Here is a 16,494-nt window from a genome sequence, read left to right on the forward strand (position 1 = left end):
TATAGAATGCATCAATCTACCAGGGGCAGAATAACCTTGACTCCAAGTATATTCCATGTTAATGAAAAAGACCAGAGGAATTGTCTACCACACTGATACACTGAATCTTGTGAATAATGCAGACAAGATTTTTCTATAGGCCTTTCAATAAGGGAAAGTTCTCCATTTCTTCTATAGAGAATCAACAGCAGGGAGGGAACTAATAAATTTTACTAGTGAGAATCACATAAGAATCTTCAACTAAATTAAAGAGCTGGAAAAAGTCATACAAATCTGATGGAATTTATTATGTAGCTATTTAAGTGATTTAAAAAGAAGGCTTTAAAGATAAAGAAATTATTTGCATGTAATTTCCTGGCCAACATGGCGAAACCCCGTCTCTAACAAAAATACAAAAATTAGCCAGGTGTGGTGCCAGGCACCTGTAATACCAGCTACTCGGGAGGCTGTAGCAGGAGAATGGCTTGAACCCAGGAGATGGAGCTTGCGGTGAGCCGAGATTGTGTCACTGCACTCCAGCCTGGGTGACAGAGCAAGACTCCAACTCAAAAAAAGAAAAAAAAAGTTACATGAAAAAAGTACAATGCAAAGTCACATGGGCTACGATTGTAACATTCTAAATATTTATTTACCTGTTAAGAAGGGAATGTGGAGAAATAAAGAGAGTAAAACTGTATGTGTTTTTACAAGTGATTTAATGTTACAATGTTTTAACAACAATTTAAGAAAAGTTTAAATTAAAAGTGTCAGGAAAAGAGCATAGCTGGTAGATGGAGTCACAGTAACATCAAATTTAATTTACTACTCCCCAAAGCATCATAGGTTTTGGCAGTAATAACTTCTAGTTTACTGGACAAGTTGCACAATTTCATACTTTTGGCCAAGCACAATTACTGGCACATAGTAGGCACTCAATAAATGTTTACTAAATTAAATGCAAGTTTAAACAGCATGATTAAAGAATGAGCTGAAGAGGCAGTAGAACAAAGAGGCAAAGAACATGGGCTTTGGAAATAGAAAGACCTTCCACTAATGAGTTCTGTCACCATGGGGATATAAGGACTATGAGCTTGAGTTTATTCTTCTGTAAAAGGAATATAACAATACACTCATGACACTGGTGTGAAGACTGAGACATTAAATGTCAATTATTTAGCATAGCACCTGGCATACATATGAGATTGAAACTACAGCTATCATTTTTCCCACATATATATGATTTTTTATTTTGGAACAAAAACTTACCTGTAATGTTTCAAAACATTTTTAGCCATTTTGGATATTAATCTTTTTAGACAATATAAAAACACTTTCCTGTTTATCTGCAATACACTTATCATAATTTAACCTTTTCTGATGGACTGGCAGTTATTACATGAGCAAATGCTATCTTGAGAACTGTAGACAGATGAGCAGGATATTGATAATTGGCAAATACTAGAATAGACAGTTTGTAAACATTTAGAAAAGAACAAGGCATGGTAAGATAACTACAATATGAATTGGGCAAAGCTAGCAAGTATCAGATCATATGATCTATTTTATATTTTAAAATCATAAACACATACATAAATAAAAACACACAGGCATTAAAAATGTCTGGAAGCCTTTATACAATTGCTAACAGTAGTAATCTTACGCAGTTAGGGGAGAGTGTCTTAGCAAATATCTTCCTATTATTTTTGCCATTTACATTCTTTTTGGTAATTATCCATTATTAGGAAAATACAGATATTTCCATTGTGAAAAGTGTGTGTGTGTCTGTGTCTGTGTACATGATGGTATCCTGGAGGACAGTATAGTGCTCAGACCTACAGGGTAATAAATCACCGCATGCAAAGAGCCTGTAACTGAAAGCTCTCAAGTGCAATGCCAAGGGGCACTGGTTGTGGTCCAACCAAAATTCTTCCCAACAATTTGGATGAAAAAAATGTAAGGCATGCTTATCTAAACTATAGATCACTGAAAAATGGTAGTTTAGCTAAGGAGATTCAACCTCTAGACCAAAATCTAGAAACAAAACAAAAAAAGAAATTTTGCTAAGTATAAAAGTTCTAAGTTTACACGAAAAGAAGAAAACTTGGCTGTTCAAGGGCAGGGTGGGGAACACTCATTTGTCAGCAGACTATACAGTTAAGTATGTGAAACTAGTTGATCACAAGCTCACTGTGAGCTGAACATAATAAAGCTCCTAAAAAATCTAAAGCACATCTAATAACACAATATGAGGAAGAATGGTAGTTCTCAACCTTTCGTTTGGCTAAATACATCTGAGGCACAACCATCCCCTGAGGAACAGTGAGTCAATGAAGCAGTGGTCCTCAACTGGATAGAGGGTGGAAACTCATCAGCCTCATAGAAAATTAGTGACCCTTTGCCTGAATCCAGACAGCTACGGGGCTGTTGTGCCAGACACATCTTGAGTATGGTTAATTCTGGACAAGATATTTTAAGAGTTATTGTATATACTGGAATGCAATCAGAATGGGGCAATGTCATTGTGTAAGAGGTCCAGAAACAATGTCATAAAAGGAGTATCTGGTGGGGAAAAAAAAGAAGGATGTTACACTTTGAAAAATGGAACTCTAAACAGTAAATCATGTCTTCCTCTGTAATTCTTCAATCTGTTACCTCTTTTGTATTTTAGAACATATCACATGGTTGTGATAATTTCTTTTTACACACCTATCTTATTCACTGACTGCAAGTCATGGGAGTGCAGGGACTAGTTCTATTTCATCTTTCTACCCCACACTTAAGTGCAGGGACTGGCATATAGTAGGTGCTTATTGTTCTTTAATGAATTGCCAGTATAACATCATTGTCAAGAGCCAATCTGCCTAGATTAGAATTCCGACTTAATCTTACTAACTGTGTGACCTTAGGCAAGTTTCCTAACTTCTCTTTCCCTTGGTTTCTTCACCTTTAAAATGAAGACTATAATAGTACACTTCAGAAAGCTGTTGTAAGGATCAAGTTAGTTAAACACATAAAATGCTTAGAAGACTGTCTGGAGTGCAGGAAACAGTCAATAAATATTATAGGCAAATACACCAGGCATCTGCTTTTATTTTTTGCTATTATTTGTATGCCTGCTTCCAGAACCTAACCATTTCTCATTAGCAGGGATGGAGATTCTAAGCCTAATTAACCATTATCCGAATACTAAGTGAAGAACTAAGAAACTACTTTGTGGGTAGATGATGAGTGCTGTGTTTCTCATGTCTTCAGTCTCACTGCCTGGAACTTCTTTTACATTTTTCTTCTTCTAATTCTTGTTTATCCTTCAGGAAATAGGATCCTTTAGGAATCCTTCACTGACTATCACATCCCAACCTGTGCTTCATGCCCCTTTAATATGTTTCATAACACATACACAATGTTTTAAAAGTCTACTTATTGACCTGCCTTCAGTGACTCAAAGACAGAAAGGACATATCTTCATATCTTTAATCCTCAAAAACTAGTAAGAGCCCTGGCACGTAAGGGGCCTCAGGAAGTATTTCTGGAATGAACATTTGCTAACCAAATGAACAAACAAGCTTTAGCATTCATTTAGAGATGTGATAACCATATAAGTGATCTTAGAATAAGCAGAGTGCTTGTGAATTTCACATGGAGCACTTTTCATAGCTTGAATACTTCATACCATCTACATCTATACAGTGTCTAACAAAACAGAAACTACCACTGGTCTTTCCCACCCCTGCAAGTCAGCAACTGTGTAAGAGTACACACAGCTTTTGAGGAATTCTTGGCTGAACGTGAATCATATTCCAGATCATTCCTCATCTTGGTAATTTCTAATGTTTTATGTAATATAAAAGGAAACTATTATCAAAGAAGAAAAAAAGCAACATTTTAGATAGTCCTAATACCAAGGTTCTGATATTTAACAATCATTGATTCATTTATTCAGAAATCATTTGAGCACCTACTATATGCCAGGCACTATGATAAAAATGCAAACGTTTCAAACATACTAAAATTAGTCTATTCAACAGAGTTTAAAAAAGTAAACACAAAGAACAAAGGTTTCCATCCTTTGTAAAAGAATTAAACTTATTTGAATCCTAAATGGTAGTTGCATTTTGTGTTGTTTCAGAGAGACCCTGAGGAAAGGGGGTGTTAGCAATTGTTTTACCTGTCCTCATGACTTCCAGTACGAACATCCTTCATGGCAGCAAATCCACAAGGCACTCTAGCATATTTATTTAAATTTTCAATAAGTGTCTTCCCTACTTCAAGGTAGTAAGGATCTCCTGTAGCCTATTAAAAAGGAGAATATATGTGTGTGTGTATATATACATATATATATATATATATAGCTTATATATTACCACATATCCATTCATTTATCAAATATTTATTGAGTACCTACTAGGTGCCAGGCACTGTATCAGGCACTGGAGCACATTATATAGAACTGATATCTGAAAAAAGCTATGAATCTGCTTTACAGAATTTCTTAAATACACAATTATAAAATTTAACTATATAACCTTAGATTTTAGATTAAATTCCTAATGCTCAGAAAGGCTGCCTGACTGAAGAAAGGCAAGAGACATGCTTTAGAAAGCAGCTCTAGAACATAAAATTTCTCTTTAAAGAAATGTTCACATAATATTTTTTAAAGAAAAAAACCTTACATGTCAATTCTGGCATCATTCAATAATTCTATGGACTAGATGAATAAGAACCACGATATATCCAATCATTACAATATTAAAAGGGGACTCTGAAAACCCAATTACTATTATAAGAGTGAGAGATCCAACAGAGAATGGGGGCTAAACAGTAAAGTGGGGTATCTTTTCTTACTTTATATAAGAAGTAGGTACTTTCTGCAAATTCTGGCCTTAAAGGATGTTGAGCCCAGTGTACTCTGAAATCTGTGGTAAACGCCTGAACAAAACAACATACAAAAGGCATAAAAAAGTGATTAAATAAACAAATAGTTCTAGAATATGCAGAATATATATAAATAGGTAAAAGCAATTAAAATAGCAATCATGACATTTTCATCAATAAAACATCAATTTTCATTGCTTAAAATAATTCATTCTGCAAAGGCTGCTATTTTTACCAATTAAATGGATTATTTTTTAAATGATCATTCTGGCTATTAGAAAACTAAGAAAAATTCAGTAATGAAACTCAGTAATGACACTACATGGGTCCTGGTGGTCAACATAATTGTGTTTTCTTTTTATCCTTCTACTTTTTCCCCTTATTACTTCTCTAGTTCTCACACTTATTTTTAAATTGTTTAAATTGACAAATAAAAGTGACATATATTTATGGTACACATGACATGGTGTTTTGATATATGTATACACTATGAAATGGCTAAATCAAGCTAATTAACATATGCATTATCTCACATACTTATCTTTTTTGTGGTAAGAATACTTAAAATCTGTCTTAGCAATGTGCAAGCATACATATTTCATATTTTAGCTTATATTTTCTTTTGTAACTGCCTCAAATCCTTTATGGAATAAGACAGGGCATTATTTAAAAATAAATAAAATTAATCTATTTGAAATTTATTCAATAACATAATCAACCGGTTTTTAAAAGAACATAAAAATAAAAGCAAACAAAACCTTTTATGGGAACTAAATAAAAACTTCATTTGTGATAGATGTATTAATTGAAACCTCAGTTTATTCTGTATGGATATGAATTTTCTGCAATGCACAGTCCTACTCACCTGAAGGCTAATAAAACTATACTTTCCAAAACAAACACTTTAGGAACCCTTCTAAGTTGGTGGAATGCTTAGATATCTCACAGAGGGTAGTCAATAAGCAGGGATAGAACAAGGCCATACACACATTTGGAAATTTTTAATGGTACATTTCTGGAAAGCCAAAAAGTATGCTATTAAAATCTTGTCATATCAAGCTAGCAAGAATATTTATTACTAATATAATGTATAAAAACCAGGAAGAATAATTCTCAATCAGCATGAGGAAGAGATGGCATTCTCTACATTTCCAGGGCGCATGTGTGAACAACAAAAGTGTATCTAATGTATACAGTTTCATAAGACAAGCTTTAGAAAATAAAAAGTGACAAAATCTCCCTAGCTGGTAGGTACATATAAGAGTTAGAATGAGAGAATATTACAATGGCATAAGTTAGGAAGAATTGAGAAGCACTAAGCCGGGAGTTTTTTTACATGAAATTTTAAAAATGTCAGCATTACCCTAAATCAGACTTCTCTTAACACACAAAGAAAAGCAAAAACATATATAATACTGCACAAACCAAAAATAAACTATTTAATAGGAAAAAAAAAAGAACCAACAAGACTTGAAGATGCCATTTTCTATCTTTAAATTAGCAACTTATAGTGTATATGTGTACGTGTGTGCGTGTGTGTTTGTGTGTGTGTGTAAGATTATTCCAAAAATTATTTGCTTACCTCTGGTAGAAAATTGTGTTTTTTAATCACCTGATACAACATTTCATGAGTTTCAATAGCAGGTCTAATATCCCCCTTTAACACCTAGAAATCAACAACAAGAAAATTACCTAATAAAATATGAGCTGATTTTATCTCTAATCATTACATAAACAGAAAAATGTATACAAATACAATTCTGAACTGCAACTATGTTTTGTAGTTCAGTTTTAAAGATCAAAAATGCACCTAATTAACATCATCATCTTATGTTCATATTAAGAAAGCAGAATTCTTTATACCTGCAAGCCTGGGAAGAAGGCAAGCAAAGCATCCATCCAAGTCCGAGCGTTCAGCATTGGTTTGTGGATATGCACATCAAGTAGAAGAGGTGGCTGGCTAATGTACCTCATTATGGCATCGTAGTGCTAAAAGATCACAATATGTGTTCATGAAAGTTAGATGAAAAAAGAGGTACTACTCTAAATACATTAAATAGCACTGTGAATAAATTAAACTAGAATTTATATATAAACTCACTAAATAATTACCAATTTATATAAATATTTAAGTTATTTTAGATGGAAATCTTTCTAAAATATATATGTACTCCTTTATGTCCTCTAACTCACATGCAGACTATTAAAGACTATATGTAATATGGGACCTTCTGAGAAAAAGGGAACTGAACATCTCCATGTCCTGTGGCATTAGCCCATGGTTAGTATGTCTTTGTGGCCCACTGATGCCCGCAGGTCCCCTTGGAATATGGCTACCAGCTTCTATATTACAGAATTTGTTTTTTCCTGTATCTTGGAAGTCTGATCCCTTCTCGGCTAATAATATTTTAGTGCTCACTACTATCTAAACTAATGCAGCTAATCACTGCTGCCATTCTTATGGTTTGCTATCTCAGCTTTTTATGGTCTTAGAAAACTCTTTTTCCCTTCTTTTGTCTTCTTCTCCAAGATATTTCTCAGCTTTGACAACAGGTTGAGTTGTGATAACAAGCCAACAAAAACAGTTATTTGTCCCCATTCACCTCAAGAAATTCTTGTTATAATCTAATATACAATCTATGTGATAATTTTATAAAGTATTCGATTAATGACTTATTACAACTTTTACTAATATTTTTTGCAAATTTACCTATTATTTAATCACTATTATTGAGAACTGGCCATAGGTTAAAGGCACTGCTCTAATCACTTTGAATGCATAAACTCAATCCTCCCGATAACCCTATAAATTAGTACTAGTACTCCCATTCTGTAGATAAGAAACAGAGGCAAATAATATTAGTTACTTGCCCAAAGTCACAAAACCCGTAGGCGGTACAATCAGAATTTAAACCAGTATATCTCCCATACTTTTAATCACCATGTCATACTGTCCCATACATACAACATGGATGAACTGATAGGTGAACAAAGAAATGGCAGATTATTTTTAAAAGAATATAGTGATATAATTGATGAGTTTGCTATATTCATTTCGGTTTGCTTCAGTTAAAAAGGTGATTCAATTGGGTTCAATAATCCTCCCACTTTTCCCAAAAAATATGCCTGTGGTTCTGAGCCAGTCTTAAGACTTGCTTTTGAAATGAATACTCACTAGTTTCTCCAAGTTTTCAAAGTCCTGTATCCTTGGTGTAATCAAACTAAGCCAAACTTCCAAGATTTCAAAAAGAATTGGAATCCAAAGGAAAAAGCTACCTAGTAACATATTTCATCAATTCTTATCCTTGTACAAAACAAGATTAGGTAAAATTCAAATCTACTACGTCTCTTATTGGCAGATCTGCAAAGTTTCTGATAAAAGGTGAAAATAAAACTACTTTATCAACTAATTTTTTGGAATGTATGTCACTTTTTATGCTGTCCCTGTCCAACATCATCAAATACTGACATAAAACCACTACACATTTTAAAAATTATTTTTACAATGTCATTCAGGTAATGGAGTTTCTATCAAAATCTGGACTCAAATGAAATTGATTATAAAATTAATATAAAATTGTATCAACTTACTGTGTTAAATCTTTCCAGAAAACTGTCATCTCCAAGCAAGACATAGGCTTTCAATAGATATTCATAATATGAATCAATCCCTGCTCCAACTCCACTATCTATGGAAACACAAATGTGATTTTTCATTAAACAACTGTTAAATTAAAAAAAAAAAATCACTTAGTAAAAATTTCAAGGCCTGAAAACATTCAGACAAATCACAATGATACCACTATAACTTACTACTGTAACTTCTTATAATCAAGATAAAACTTTGGAAAATGTACACAATTAACCCCTAAACAACACACTACCTGATTCTCAAAACCAATGGTTATTTAACAAGATGCAAGGGTAACAATAAAATATCAAAGAACTTTCACCCACTTAAAGAGAATATAATTTGTGGCAAATAAGACACAAATGTTTTTACTTTTTCCACATTTGTTTTTAACTTTGCTTCATAAAGCCACTGAAAATTGAGTCTTCTTTCATGTATAGAATTTCTAACTTAAAATTTTGATAAAGAAATGAAAAAGCCACGAATGGTATTTTTTGCCATGAATTCATATACCAAAAAGTAAAACACAATCCAACTGAATTACATATGCTTCCCTCTTCTCCAACAGCTTCAGACATTTTTCTATGTATTTTGTATTATTAAAATCAATTCTAATTTATGCAGATAAGAAAAAAATGATTTATAAGAATTATCTTCAAAATTACCTCTACATACTTCTACTTCATCCCTCCATCATCACCAAATCTGTTGCTAAAGTGAACAATGATGCAATATACTCTGTGAGGGGGCCCAAAGCAATCTGTAATGTTAATTTCCTAATTTTCCAAAGACTTCAACATTTTGCCAATATAAACAAAAAGATGCAAGTAGACCAAAATCATCCAGTTAGTAGGAGGAAAAATCCATACTACATAGATTATTTTTAACTGTTTATTTATGCCTTTCCTTCAAGCTATAAGCACTACTTAGATTAGCATTAAATTACGTTGTGCATATATATGACTACACCAGTTTAGATTTGCCCTGGAACAGATAATTACTTTTTTTTTTTTTTTTTTTTTTTTTTTTTTTTTGAGACGGAGTCTCGCTCTGTCACCGGGGCTGGAGTGCAGTGGCCGGATCTCAGCTCACTGCAAGCTCCGCCTCCCAGGTTTACGCCATTCTCCTGCCTCAGCCTCCTGTGTAGCTGGGACTACAGGCGCCCGCCACCTCGCCCGGCTAGTTTTTTGTATTTTTTTTAGTAGAGACGGGGTTTCACCGTGTTCGCCAGGATGGTCTCGATCTCCTGACCTCGTGATCCGCCCGTCTCGGCCTCCCAAAGTGCTGGGATTACAGGCTTGAGCCACTGTGCCCGGCCAGATAATTACATTTAAAATAAATAATTTTCTAACTGTTTCATAGTTTAATTAGCTCTTAGTTTCACTGGGGGAAAATAAGCATCCTGTGTTCTTTAAGAAACTGGTATGTATATATGAATAGTAAATTCACTTAAATCTTGAGGAAATCTAAAGATGAAGTCTCTTGTTTTGCTTTTTCCTAAAAAGGAAAAAGGAACCAAAGTCAAGAAATAAATAACAATAATAATATCTACTCTTAAAAAGAAGAAATGCTATCTAACACAAAAATGAAACCTATAGATTCAAAAAACACTTATTTTACTGTCTTAACCAATAAAAAAAAAAAATGATAGGTGGAGTCTAGACCACTTAGAATTGAACCAACTCTAGACAAAAATGAAGATGGCACAATGATGTGACTGCAAGGAAATGATGAAAGCAATTTCACAGTTTTCATGTTTGTAACAATATATTGATGCACAAAATATCAAAAATACAAAGTCTGGATTTTTCCTCGTAGGTCTGTAATACACTATCAAAACTTCTATTTAATGCATTTGTATTTGCATTATAAATGCATTAAGCCTTCTCTGTTTATATATATGCTATACAAGCACATACATGTTGGTACTTTACCATGAAAATAATAGTTTTTATCTCAAACTAGTGAGTTGTCTTTTTATCCGTGTTTATATACATGTCATTTCTATTGTAAGACATGCTTTTCTAGTGGTACATTTAAATCAACATATTATGTCACTTTAAATCTTCATCTTTAAATGAGTCTTTTTAGTGTTATGACATAATGGATTTAATTTAACAGCTGAAGTACAATATAGTAACTACACTGTACTATTTAATTCACAGATGTAGGAAAATATTTGATTTTTAAAATATAACCAAGATGAGACTAGACAATCATAAGCAGTGAAATACTAGAAAACAGTGAATGAATACATAAGATGATTTTTCATCAGTGGCCATTCAATATTTTGCTTTTAGGAACTTGGAAGAAATTGTCTTGAGTTTCAAATGTTCTGGTACATCTAGTCATTTCTGAGCTTCCTCAGTACCACCCTGAATTACTGAAATAACTGACTTAAAGAGTCAAAAATTCTCTTCTGGTCTGGGGTAGCCAACAATGGCCACATTGAAGATTTCCCCATAGAAGTCCTCTTTGAAGGTATACATGATAAGAGTTTCCATGGACTGCTTTGTGTTCCTGTAGTATGGGTTCCATCTCATGCTCACCACCATCTTATGGACATCTCCACTTCCAACACTAGCCCAACCATAATAAACACCAGTGGATACATCACCTGGAAGATTATCTACTACTTGTTCACTTGTTCAAGAAAGTGAACTGTGGGGATGCCAAGATCCTTGGAGCTGCGGCCGAAGCTGTGCACTACTTGGCTTCGGCAGAAGTACAGCAGGTGCTTCATTCTGCTGGAGTATGGGCTGTGTCTGGGTCTGTGTATCCACAAGGTGGTGCTTATTACATTATTGAAATGACTAAGTAAAATGGGCCATGCATGAACCACTAATAGGACTGTTGTGTCATAACGCAATGATTATGCTTAATTCAAAATTAATTACGATTAACTTGCACCTGAGGTCTGAGGTGGGCTTAAAAGAAAAAAAAAATTACAAAATTCTGAAGTCAAAATTCAGATCTGTTTCAGGAACCATTTAGATGACATAGAAAAATTTTATACAATACTGAATAAAGGCAATAATTTTATTATGTTTGAATTAATAATTTTATACTTTTTATTTATTTAAATATAGGCAGTTACCTTTTATTTTACATATAAACAAGATAAGCTTTTTAGAAATAGAGAAAATGTATAAAAAATATGCTTTCATTAAGAATACTCTAGTTTATTTCCATTCATCTATACTTGTTTTATCAGGGTGTTTTATAAAGATAAAATCACATTCTTTGTACAATTCAATATCCTGTTTGTTCATAAAACATTGTTATATGTTCCTTCCCATGCTTCTGATTTATTTTAATAACAATATTCCAACACTGACATAAAATAATTTTCTTAGCTTTTTTTAATTGACGGTTACTTAGACTGTTTCCAATTTTCTGCTACTTATAATTGCATGGAATATCTTGGGACCAAATAGTTTTCTATGTTTTGTATTATTGCTCAGACTAGATTCCCAGAAGTAAAATTATTAATCAAAGGGACTAACATCTCGTTACTGGGCACCTACTTCATAGTAAGTGTAGTACATGCCCGGCACTGTTCTAAGCACTTTACATTGGTTAACTCATTTAATCCTCATACAGAACAACTAATTACTATTAATATGCCCACTTTACAGAAACGGAATAGAGAGGCACACAGAGGTTAAATAAGTTTCCCAAGATCACATAGCTTGAATCCAACAACATGACTCCAGAGTCTACGCTCTTAGCTACTATATTTCTGGAGGTAGGAAAAAAAAAAGAATTTATTGAACACAGATTCTACTAAATCACACCTTGATATGAGATGGCTGAGGAACTCTAGTTCTCTAGTTTTCAAATAAATTATAGCATTTCATCTGTACCCTATACCTACAATGCTATATCCATTAAGAAATAGAATACTAAATCATCTAGAAGAAGTGTGTCACATTTGGCATCAAAAAAGAAAATCTGGCTAAATTAATTAAAATTCCAGCAATCCTGTGAGAACCTATGCTTTGTAGTATCCCAAAGATTATTTTAACAAATGAAAATTCTGTATTTCCCAACCATTTTGAGGATGCAAAGGCTTGATTTAAAAAGCCTAACTTACATACCTTTTCGTACCCAATCTCCAGTATGAATATTTATAGTCACGCCCACTAAATTACTACTTCGTTGTCTTTTTTCCCAGAGAAAATCGAGAGCTTTTCTGGCATATTCCTGTAATTAAAAAAAAAAAAAAGAAAAAGAAAGAAATGCATAATTGAAGAACTAAGTATCTTTGGCAAAAAGGAAACGAACAAACAAAACTCAAAGGCCAATAGGATATTTCAAGAATTAGGTTAAATTTCTAAGATAACTATTTATAAAACAAATTTCCTTAAAACTCAAAGCTTGGCTCTTTTTCAACCAATCAGTGTAGTTAGGAAAGACTCTCAATATGCTATTCAGAGGAGGGCTCGCTCTGAGACCATTCATTTCATTTACTCTTTTTTTTTTTTCATTTCATCTACTCCTGTAGCACAAGTTCATATTCACACACATGTATTATTAAATTATATTAATTGCTTACATAATTAGATATACTTGTTAAAGTAATTTCTATCACTTAAATGCAAAGTAAAAATATCCTTAGATACTCTTATTTAGAAAACTGGAAGAGAATTTCAAAGGTAGTATGCTATCTTCGAAACTCATTTCAGATCCTACTTTTTAAATGGTATGCAAGTTCATTAGTAAAAAGCTATTAAATCAACTAGGCTACTAAATATTTGATAACAACAAACTTGTAACCTTATGATATGTTTTTCTTTTTCTCATTTATTTTATCTACTAGACACTAAATGAGCTGTAATCAAATTTTTGGCTTTGGATGAAAAGATGTCACAAAATATAAATGCAAAGGGCAAGTACAGGTAGGTTTCTAAATTAATTTCAGAGCATGAACCTATTTAGCACTGTAGAAGGACTTCTATAAAAGAAAGTCATTAAACCAATTTGCCACTTGGTAGATTAGAGAGTGTAAAATAGTTATAATTCCTAACGCAAACTATGATTTCTTTCAAACACAAAGCAGGTTATAAAGGTTATAATTTTAATTAAATGGCAGAGTTTCAGAGCCAGGAAACTTCAAAAACATTGTATTTCCCTACTCTTACTCTACAGCTAAGAAAACAGGCCTAGTGAAATTCAAGATTAGCTAGAGTTTAAAATTGAATTACAGGACAAAAAACTAATATGAGAATTCAGATCTCTTTATAATTAGACCAAGGGTCAGCAAACTTTTTCTGGCAAGGACCAGATATTTTAAGTGCTATAGGTCACACAGTAAATGGCACAATTACTCAACTCTGTCCCTGTAGCACCAAAGTAGCTACAGATAAACAATTGAGCATGGCTGTGTTCCAATAAAACTTTATTAATAAAAACAGGCAGTGGCTGGACTTCGCTCACAGACTGTAGCTTGCCAACCCTGTATTAGATCAATGCTTTGTCAACTGCATCTTCTCTGATGGTAAATTACTGCATATTCAAGAATTTTTTTAAAAATCACATGATTTTCTTTTTTTTTTCTTTTTTCTTTTTTTTTTGAGAGGGAGTCTCCCTCTGTCACCCAGGCTGGGGTGCAGTGGCCGGATCTCAGCTCACTGCAAGCTCCGCCTCCCGGGTTTACGCCATTCTCCTGCCTCAGCCTCCCGAGTAGCTGGGACTACAGGCGCCCGCCACCTCGCCCGGCTAGTTTTTTTTTTCTATTTTTTAGTAGAGATGGGGTTTCACCGTGTTAGCCAGGATGGTCTCGATCTCCTGACCTCGTGATCCGCCCGTCTCGGCCTCCCAAAGTGCTGGGATTACAGGCTTGAGCCACCGTGCCCGGCCAAAAAATCACATGATTTTCAACAGATTTATTCATAAACACAAAATAGCTCATTTGGAAACAGTATAGGTTTCAAATTCAGAAAGACATGGATTCTAATTCCAATTCCATGCATCACCTACCAGCTGTGCAGGTCTCTCATAGTCTTTGAGCCTTATTTTCCTCACCTGTAACTGCATCAATATCTGAGAGTTTATAATTATTAAAGTATGCAAAAGTATCCACACTTTTTAATGAAGGGAAAATATTAGTGAACAAGATATAGAATAAAAATTTAAGTTTAAAAGATTAACCAACCAAACATGATAAATCTGTCCTTGAGACATTTTAACTTACAGACATACATACACACAAAGTCAATTTGTTTTCTTTACATTCAGATCTAATATCTGTAATGCTGGTACACAGTCCCTATTTCTGCTTGTTCTGTTTGCCATTTGCTGGATTTTTAAACATTAACCTAAGTCATATGCTTGAAAAAGAGGGTGCTTTGTGTTAACACTGCACTCCAATGACATGCTTAAATAATGAGATTGTTTTAATGAGAGACATAGCTAGTCCACAACAACTATGTGGGGATATTCAAGTCTTTTGGATAATGAATAACATTTCCCTTGCAGTAAACAAATTTACAGATTCGAGTCTCAATCAAGACTTAAGTACAAAAATTTCACTGTGTTTTAGAAGATTAGTGAAGGTTCCAGAATTCAGAAGTGCAATAGACCACCTGGAAGTCTAACAAATAAAACACAGGGACATAGTATTTCATATAAGACATTTATGATATCAAGCAGACGTCAAATTCATTTAAGTAATATGGCTAAAAAACTTTCTAAGATTAAACCTAAACATATACTTTATAGATGGTGAACAAAATGCAAAGTTGGATTTAACATAGCTCCTTCACAATGTTCTAGGTTTTTGACAATTAAAACCCATGTAAAGGAATTTAGACAAAAAGTTCACTAAAATAACAGTAATTCTCCAACTAGATATAAAGTTAGTTATGCCCAATACCCAGGATATCAAAGACCGTAAAAAGCAAACCTCAAATATTGTTGCTCCTGTGAATCGACTTAAAGCAGCAAATTCAAGGATCAAGGTACCTGCACAAGCCGTACAGGTATCTGTCTCAGTTCCTGTCCGAGCTTCTGGTTTTCTGATGCCAAACTTTAAATTAATCTGAATACAATTAGAAAATTGTCATTAGCAGTTATCAAGATAACGACTTTCTGATAACAAACTACTTTTCAATCGAGTCCTGACATAAAATCATGAAAATAATTCATAAAATAACTAAACACTGAAATTCAATGTGATCATCTCTGTGACCTTCCAATTAACATCTAGGGAAATATACTCTAAGCACACAATATTCATGAAGTAAGGGAATATTTACAAGGGAAATTACACACAGAAGGTATCTTTTATAACAATTTTGTTCCCTGGACAGTTTGAATTAGTAAGTACAAGAATAGGGAAGTAGACCAGCCTTAGAAGAAATCAGGGTTAGTTTAGAATTTGTGAAAAACCAGTCTATATTATATATTAACTAGTTCATCACAAAGAAAAAATGGATTGTTATGATGTATATTTGAAAGGAAATTAAAATTTCATTTACGGGTTTTAAGGGTTTTGAAATATAGAGTGTGTCCTTGCCGGCAGGTTAACACCACAAGGGAAATTTTTTCAAAGGGGTATTTATTAAGTCGAAGAAAACCAAATAGGACATGAGCGGTAGCTCATGCCTGTAATCCCAGCACTTTGTGAGGCCAAGGCGAATGGATCACTTGAGGCCAGAAGTCTGAGACCCGCCTCGCCAACATGGCATAACCCCCATCTCTACTAAAAATACAAAACTTAGCTGGGCATGGTGGCGTATGCCTGTAATCCCAGCTACCTGGGAGGCTGAGACACGAATCTCTTGAATGTGGGAGGCGGAGGTAGCAGTGAGCCAAGATAGCACCGCTGCACTCCAGCCTGTGTGACAGAACAAGACCTTGTCTTAAAAAAAAAAAAAAAAAAAAAAAAATCCAAATAATACCACGATATGAACCTGGATTAACTAGACCCAAACTGAGCAGACACTGACTAAAATTAGAATATTTTTCAAGCCGGGCGCGGTGGCTCAAGCCTGTAATCCCAGCACTTT

General features: G+C 33.8%; 1 protein-coding gene and 1 pseudogene across 10 annotated transcripts in view; both read right to left on the reverse strand.

Moving 5' to 3' along the window:
* LOC105484585 (ER degradation enhancing alpha-mannosidase like protein 3) overlaps positions 1-16,494 on the reverse strand; it is an 82,567-nt gene that overhangs the window by 35,657 nt on the left and 30,416 nt on the right. For all 10 annotated transcript variants that reach the window (XR_011611965.1, XM_071077027.1, XM_011746354.3 and 7 more), the window contains exons 7-13: positions 15,390-15,524; positions 12,583-12,688; positions 8,443-8,540; positions 6,715-6,840; positions 6,434-6,517; positions 4,822-4,905; positions 4,145-4,269 (exon numbers count right to left, since the gene is read on the reverse strand). Coding sequence is in view for 9 of the 10 variants with exons in the window: in XM_071077027.1 (XP_070933128.1) it covers positions 4,145-4,269; positions 4,822-4,905; positions 6,434-6,517; positions 6,715-6,840; positions 8,443-8,540; positions 12,583-12,688; positions 15,390-15,524 (758 nt within the window). In the remaining variant the exon portion in view is untranslated. The remainder of the gene's footprint in view (positions 1-4,144; positions 4,270-4,821; positions 4,906-6,433; positions 6,518-6,714; positions 6,841-8,442; positions 8,541-12,582; positions 12,689-15,389; positions 15,525-16,494) is intronic.
* LOC105484584 (riboflavin kinase pseudogene) lies at positions 8,549-12,576 on the reverse strand (annotated as a pseudogene).

The sequence above is a fragment of the Macaca nemestrina genome, chromosome 1 (assembly GCF_043159975.1).
Source record: "Macaca nemestrina isolate mMacNem1 chromosome 1, mMacNem.hap1, whole genome shotgun sequence".
Classification (NCBI taxonomy): domain Eukaryota; kingdom Metazoa; phylum Chordata; class Mammalia; order Primates; family Cercopithecidae; genus Macaca; species Macaca nemestrina.